This window comes from Polyodon spathula, chromosome 41, assembly GCF_017654505.1.
Source record: "Polyodon spathula isolate WHYD16114869_AA chromosome 41, ASM1765450v1, whole genome shotgun sequence".
Lineage (NCBI taxonomy): Eukaryota > Metazoa > Chordata > Actinopteri > Acipenseriformes > Polyodontidae > Polyodon > Polyodon spathula.
The window spans coordinates 1,484,165-1,491,383 of record NC_054574.1 but is presented as its reverse complement, the minus strand read 5'-3'; the positions used below and the strand labels follow the sequence as shown (position 1 = coordinate 1,491,383).

General features: G+C 41.1%; 2 protein-coding genes across 2 annotated transcripts; one reads left to right on the top strand and one right to left on the bottom strand.

Annotated features, from left to right (window-relative positions):
• Positions 1-1,219: 1,219 nt before the first annotated feature.
• LOC121305070 (zona pellucida sperm-binding protein 4-like) lies at positions 1,220-3,245 on the top strand. Its single transcript, XM_041236597.1, has 7 exons — positions 1,220-1,225; positions 1,316-1,451; positions 1,645-1,832; positions 2,076-2,173; positions 2,456-2,583; positions 2,703-2,892; positions 3,037-3,245. Exons 1-7 carry the CDS (start codon positions 1,220-1,222, stop codon positions 3,242-3,244), a joined length of 954 nt encoding a protein of 317 aa, XP_041092531.1. The 3' UTR covers position 3,245.
• Positions 3,246-5,121: 1,876 nt separating this feature from the next.
• LOC121305033 (integrator complex subunit 2-like) lies at positions 5,122-6,892 on the bottom strand. The gene is made up of 3 exons (XM_041236529.1): positions 6,768-6,892; positions 6,227-6,403; positions 5,122-6,056 (listed from the first exon to the last, which is right to left on the bottom strand). Exons 1-3 carry the CDS (start codon positions 6,784-6,786, stop codon positions 5,887-5,889), a joined length of 366 nt encoding a protein of 121 aa, XP_041092463.1. The 5' UTR covers positions 6,787-6,892; the 3' UTR covers positions 5,122-5,886.
• Positions 6,893-7,219: the final 327 nt, after the last annotated feature.

The window sequence follows — 7,219 nt, the reverse complement described above, 5'->3', positions numbered from 1 at the left end:
AAGCTGCCGAGCTTGATATTTGAGTCCCTTTTCTTATTAAAAGATACAGAAAGACGAATAACTAAACGTATTTAAATGCATGTGCCAATATCAAACGACTAACTTTAACTACCCCGTCAAAACTAAACACACATCATTTTGTGAATGTGAAATATGCCCAAAAAACCCTCAAAACTTCTCCTTTATAACTGTGTAAAAATGCATATTCAGTCATACAGGTTATCGCCTGTTGTGTGAACATTTATTTAGCTGCTGTTGGTGACGGTATGTAAATCTCAACCCGATGCAACGCAACGGTCAGGTGTAGCCCATGCAGTTTGATTACTCTTCATTTTAAGCAGCGGCTGTTGGTTGGCCTGCCTCCTTTACTGATATATTTCAAACAAGCAAACCATGGAGAACGTTCTGCGTTACGTTAACATTTTCTTCTTGTGTTTTCTGTTTTTCTCCGTCAACGTTTCTCAGCTGGCTTTAAGAAATCGTTATTCGCCGGACTCGCGTATAGCTTCGTATATTGATCTAGACGACACTGTAAGCTGCACCAGAACCGGTATGCTGCTGAAAGTGCCTAAAGACGAATTTATTGACATGACTATAAAGTTTCTAGTAGTTGGTGAGTATGAAAAAAAAAATCTCAATTTTAAGCAAACGTTTGCACCCATATATATCTAAGAGCCTGCAGGCCATTCTACAGTTAACTTCATTCATGATACTGCGTTACGTGTTTGCATACATTGGTGGCTGTTTTTCATGGAGTACCAAGCACACTTAAAATTTCTGTGCACATAGCTAAAATAAAATATTCTTACCTGTATATTAATGTGCAAGGTGCAAATGGACTCGCATGGGTAACATTTTGTTGTCTTGACAGTTAGCGTTACATTGGGTGGCTTCGTTGATTTGATTACAGCTGCGCCCTACTCCAAAAAACCTGTTGCTTTGCAGACAAACATGCAATCGCAGCGTCGTGTTTCTTCCAGTTATTGGTTATTTAGTAGTGCACATATAATGGAATGCTTTATACATAATGTCATGTAATTTTAAGCATTTTACCAAAACCTCAAGTGTGTACAGATAGATGGAGACTTTCAACTGACATGCACTTTTTTTTTGGTAGATGCGAATGGCCAAAACGTTTTTGCAGAATATATTGCCTCCCGATGCAAATACTCAATTAAGAAAGGCCTCGATGAGTCGTGGCTGTTTGAAACCGCGTACGATGGGTGTTACGTTCAGAGGAAGGTAGGCTGTTTATTTACACGCCCATGCTTTTAAACTGGCACGCTGCGGTTCTGAGCAGTATTCTTGTGTCTAGGGAAACCAAGCATCCCTGCAGGTAGTTCTTCTAGCAAGGACAGCTGATGACAGAGTAGAGATCACGGAGACCGTTCCAGTGACGTGCACCATCACAGATGATGTGGAGCCCTATCCCAGCGATAATCCAAACAATCGTGAGTTGTATAATCTATTTACTGTTTAAGCACCAAAAGGGTTAATCAGGAGCATACCTTACTTATTCTTGCTATAGAGTTCACAGTGAGTGAACCCTTGTATTGCCAGTGGACAGAACCTTCTGGGTTGTTTAATACATTGCATATGTATATGTGAGGCGCAGCTTGGCGGCTTTATTTTATTTTTTTAAAGGGAGCAACTTGTGCACCAAGGATGGCTTTTTCCAGATAGTCATTTGGTCAAATGTAACAAAACCACATCTGGTCCTGGATTCGGTCTACGTGCCCAGCACCAATGCTCAGGAATGTAAGCCAGCCCAGATGACTGCAGCTTACGTGAAGTTCCGGTTCCCACTCAACTCCTGCGGAGCACAAAGAACGGTGAGCGCCTTGCAGCTTTAAAACAAACAAAAGTGTAGTCGACATTTACCTCCAGTGGTTTTGAAAATGGTTTTTATAGGTATGGCTTACCAAACAAATATAACCACCCACTGCTGAAGGTAAGAGCAGGCCTTCCTTGCTCATTGTCCCGACCTGTAGAGTTCAGACACTTTGGAAAGTTTTGTGTGTTTTTATTGCTGGTAAAACTGAATTGAAATGTGCAGTACTCTTGCACGTTTGTAGGTTAGTGATGGGAAAGTGACATATTCCGTTGACATCCTGGCTGAAAAAGGTCGTCGTACTGCTGGGCGAGCCATTATATCCAGAGACAGTGTCTTCAGGTAGGCACGTGGCATTCGGCTGTATTGTTTCTTTAGTCCTCCTGACGTGCTTTTGAATCTGTAGTAAAGTATATCGGTGGGTGGTGTCAAACAGTAGGGTGCATCTGGTTTTCCCACCATTCAGACTTGTCGCCCTGGGTAAGGGCGTCTAAGAAATAAATAACAGCAGCATTTTGATCTTCTGAACACTGGCAAATTGGGCTGCACAATGTTTGTAAACATGGCGATCTGGATTCTGGTACTGAATGTCAAGTCAGAATTGCACTCTCATTTATTCTTCAGGCTTACAGCACGCTGTCATTTCAATCAAGAAGCAGAAGCTCATGTAGCTGCTGCTGTCTTTACTATCCCTCCACCTTTCCCAGCAAAAAGTGATGGTGAACTTCTGCTGGAGCTGAGGATTGCAAAAGGTAACGCTTCCTATACATTAGTGCATTACAGCTATCTGCAACAGGTACTGTGGAATTGGAACAATGATTTAGAATTCCTGTGGGTCTCGACACTAAACCGAGCTGCTCCGCTTCCCCAGACGTCTCCTATACAGATTATTACACCAACACGGAGTACCCTGTGATAAGGCTACTGCGCAAAGTGGTTTATATTGAAGTTCGTATTCTGAACAGTGTCGACCCGAAACTTGTGTTGCTCCTGGATGACTGCTGGGCTACTCCAGATAAAGATCCGGATATGAGCCATCGCTGGAAACTTCTTGAAAAGGGGTAAGTATCTAGCATGGGTGATGAGGGATGCAAGCTACTGCAGCAATAGTTATGCCCAGCAGAATGGCTCTGGCTGCATTGTTCTGCTTTGGGCACCGGTTGCAGCTGAAAACCTGACCACAGTAAATACTTTCTATATTGCAGGTGTCCTTTTGCTGGAGACAACTATGTAACGGAGATCCAGCCTGTCTCGTCCACTCCAGATGTACGGTTCCCAACGCATTACAAACGATTTCAAATGAAGATGTTTGCCTTTTTGGATCGCCAGACATTACAACCTCTGAATGGTTCAGTAGGTTATCTTAAATGTTTCACTTTTGGAAGACCTGATTTGGCTTGGTGCTTTTTCTGATTTTTACTTGCACCTTTTTGGCCAAGTCATTTTTGAAGGTAATACAGTATCTGGTCTGATTTTGGAGGTAGTCATGGGCATTTATTGTTTATTTGCTATACTGTGCTATATGATGCAGCATGTGTTAACACACCTCTCGTGCTAGGTCTACTTCCACTGTAAAGCAGCAGTATGCGCAGGAACAGAATACGATTGTCCTGTGTCATGCAGCAGAAGTAAGTACATGCTTTTAAATAACCCAACTAGTTTCTTACAGCTGCACGCGTGGTGCTGGGAAACAAAACTCCAATTGCAGAGTATCCCATCACTGAAATGTCTAATGCAGGGGTGACCAACCCTGGCCCTGGAGAGCCACAATCCAGCATGTTTCATAGGTAGCCCTTGGTCATCAACCTCTGAATAATGCAAGTTGTTGATCAATTTTAGCAAGTTTGTGTGTTCAGTTAAATCAGGAGTGCTTAACTAGTCAAAATTGTTCCAAGTCTCTAGAATTTGATGAAGGGTTATCTATGTAACCTGCTGGATTGTGGCTCTCCAGGACCAGGGTGTTGGCCACCTGGCCTAATGGAAAGGATAACTTGCAGACATCCAGATGACATTTTGCTGAAGATCAGACTTGTGTCAGTGTGGGTTTCCCTGCAATTCCCATGTGGTACTCTGGTACTGGGATGCTAGGAAGGCGTTTCAGATGTGAGAATACAAGCAGTCAAAGATGTTATATATACTTGTATTCATAATGTTGTATTGTGACCTGGGATGTCTTTTAAAGTTTTATTGCACACTGCTACTATGCATTTTGTATTTAAGGGAAAAGAAGAACTCAAGGACTGCAGGTTTGGCAGAATAGAACGCAGTCCGGTACAATCTCAAAGGGTCCCATTTGGATCAGCTGGAATTCAGATGAGTCCTCCTCTCAACCCCACAGACTTGGTATAGCACATGCATTTAAACATGCAGTAGTATTCGGTTTTATTTGCCTCCGATGCCAACAACTATATTCGTACGAAAATTAATTTTATTAAAGGTTCAACTGGCAGAAAATCAGATTTTAGTATCTCTGTACATGGTTTTAAATTTTCTATGCAATGTAGTAGTCAGTAGTTGGTACTGTGTGTCATCAATCTCCATGTATATTTTGTAGAAGTCTTCACTGCTTAAAGTCCCAGTGTTGAGCTGGACATTTTGGCCACTATACTTCCTAATTTGAATTCCTTATTTTCGTTCCCTACAGCTGTTTATTTGGTCTCCAGTGCTGTGGCAGTGTTCACTGCCATTGTATGCTGCTTCATTATTCGATGGAGGAAACACCGGTTGTCGGATGATATCCTGTAGATCTTTTCCTTTTAATAAAACAGTTTAAAATAAAATCTGTGTTGGTCTTTATTCAGGGGAATTGTGATTTTAGGTTTACTGGGATGCTGGATTGTTCCCAATCCAATATGGTCCACTTATTTTTTCCATCTCTCATGCATCTTTCAAATGTATGCTGGCAGGTTGTGTTCTAATATAGGTATAATTGTCATCATAATGCTAATCCCTAGCACTGTTTACCCCTAACAGCTTAAATATTTTAAAATACTTCATTCCTGCAAATGTACAGGGGTAGTGTCATTAAAGGTGAAAGTTGTTGCTTTCTAGGTTTACAGGCAAAAGTAGAGTCATTACTCAAACTGCTTTAGGACTCTCTCATTTTTAGGTGTAGAGAAGGTATGAATATCTAAATCTCTTTTTCAATGCAGGCTGCAGTAAACCACTTCATTTTAATGTAATTCAAGATTACAGACCAGCCCAACTTGTTCTAGAATAAAGATTTTTAATTCAATGCTGTATTTGTATAGCACCATCCCTAATTCCAAAAAAAAAAAAAGCAAACCAGATCTGTTCAAAGACTTTATTACAAAAGTTGAAAAAAGCTAAATTCTACAGCAAATGCAAGACTATTCAACACACACTACACTTCCAGCCAGCTTGCCTGCCCAGTTAACATACTTGCATTGAAAATATTACAGAACTCCCCAAAAGTTATCTTTAAAAGTCAAGTGTGGCAAATGGCTTTATACGTTGTGTGGAGTGGTCCAGAAAACAGACCAGTAGCTGCAGTACCTTCCACAACCTATCAACACAGCACAGAACCTGAATAGGTAAAATGTCCACTAAGAATTTTACAAAACACATGTATATCCTCTGCTGCTCTGATAATAACTTTAAATAGAAATAAAATCTGCTAGAAAACATTCCTTCGTGAAAAGGCATCCATGCAACGACTGTCTACTCTTTCCTTCTGTAGATCTCTTTTCTTGGCCTTGTGTGAAATTCAACATTGAATTCCCAAGAATGTGAATTGCTTGAACATGACACTATTACAAAAAGCTTATATACCACCCAGATATATAAAATTGTATTTCTGAAAATCAAATCATTAGCTTTTCATAAGGCAGGGTGAAGGACTACTTGTGCCTTATTATACCAAATTAAAGTGTGCTTTCAAGCAGGGTGACTGTGTGAGTTGTGTTTCCCCGCAAAATAGCTTGGCTAGCAGCATGTTATCGGTACAAAGAGTTCTGTAGTTCATTGCTGAAAATGGGTCATTTTAAGCCTGTAGGATGCCGTCCCAGGGTAAAAAGTAGTGTGTCACTATCAAGTTATACACCAGTAACTGTCATGTTAACAATCTCCATGAACGTGGCTTCAATACGGTAACACAGTCGTACATCTGGGTCTGTGCTTGCCTGCTCCCCAGCTAACCTTCTCTGGAGAGAAGCTTTTGAAATCCTTGCTGTTTTATCCGGCTTTTCCTTCAAGTGCTGGAACCCTGCAACGAGTAATAATTCGAAGTCAATGGCTGCAAAACTTGAAAGGTTAAGATTCTTATCTGTGGATGACTTACTAGGCATCAGCATACCATGGACTCCAGGAATACATAATCTGAAGTCCCCTTCAGATGCTGTATTGTAATGATATTTATAGACAGACAACACTCACGTGTGATGAGGGGGTCTATATCTCTTGCTTTGGCGGCCACGTCCGAGGCACAAACCTGCCCAACCTGAATCAGCAGGGCTGTGACATCATCGTAGAGAGGGGGAAAGGCTTGGCAGAACGACACCAAACAGGGCAGGGTGGGCATGAAGAAAGAGAAGCGCTTGTCCTGTGTAAGAACTGGGGGGGGGTAAGCATTTTAAACAAGTGTTAACCAATGCTTTAAAATCCATTAACATTCTTAATGGTCTCTTGTTATTGTGCTGAGAATCTTTTTGGTTCTATACAGAACTAGCATTAAATCTGCTGCATCCTGGTGCCTCCACCGTAAATCACATGGTCTGATTGCAGTTTGACCAATGGAGAGTGAGACAGAATTGCAACACATCTAGTGATTAGGTGCCAGGAAGCAGCAGCAACGTTTCATGCTGCTCTGTGGGTATTAAAGGGAAGTGGTGGGTTACAGCAAACCAGCTGTGTTCTTATGGTCATAGCAAACGATATGTACAATGCATCTATAGCAGTAAATAATGAGCTTCTTTACCTGTGAGCAGAGTTCCCATCACACTAATGGCTAAGCGAGCCACACTCAGAGATTTAGGCAATGCATACTGTGTACACAAGTGGGACAGGAGCTGGATAGCAAAAATCTGTAATAAAAAAAGAAGTATGTTATTTGGGCAAAATGATCTTTCAAATGTTAATATTGAAATGCAAAACAAAGCACCTAGATTGTGCAATCGGGTGCTCAATTATTGGTATTGGGATTCTTACTCAAAACGGGGACCATTATGAACTCACTCTATTGTGAACACGACAACTACCTTAGACTCCTCTCAGATCACATTTGGGTACAGTTTGATAAACTGGTTTATACACATTTTGAACCTATAGATAAATGTCTGCCCGAATTATAAGTGCACCAGTTTTATTTATAAATTATTTTGCTTCATTGCGTTCACAGCACTCTATACTATAAATGCAAGCAGCAGTGCG

What these genes read in the sequence shown, in the direction of transcription:
- LOC121305070 (XM_041236597.1), top strand. An exon ending in TCCAGAGACAGTGTCTTCAG is followed by an intron (nt 2,174 to 2,455) that starts GTAGGCACGTGG and finishes TTTATTCTTCAG; the next exon opens with GCTTACAGCACGCTGTCATT. An exon ending in TGGAAACTTCTTGAAAAGGG is followed by an intron (nt 2,893 to 3,036) that starts GTAAGTATCTAG and finishes TCTATATTGCAG; the next exon opens with GTGTCCTTTTGCTGGAGACA.
- LOC121305033 (XM_041236529.1), bottom strand. An exon ending in TATAGACCCCCTCATCACAC is followed by an intron (nt 6,057 to 6,226) that starts GTGAGTGTTGTC and finishes TACTCGTTGCAG; the next exon opens with GGTTCCAGCACTTGAAGGAA.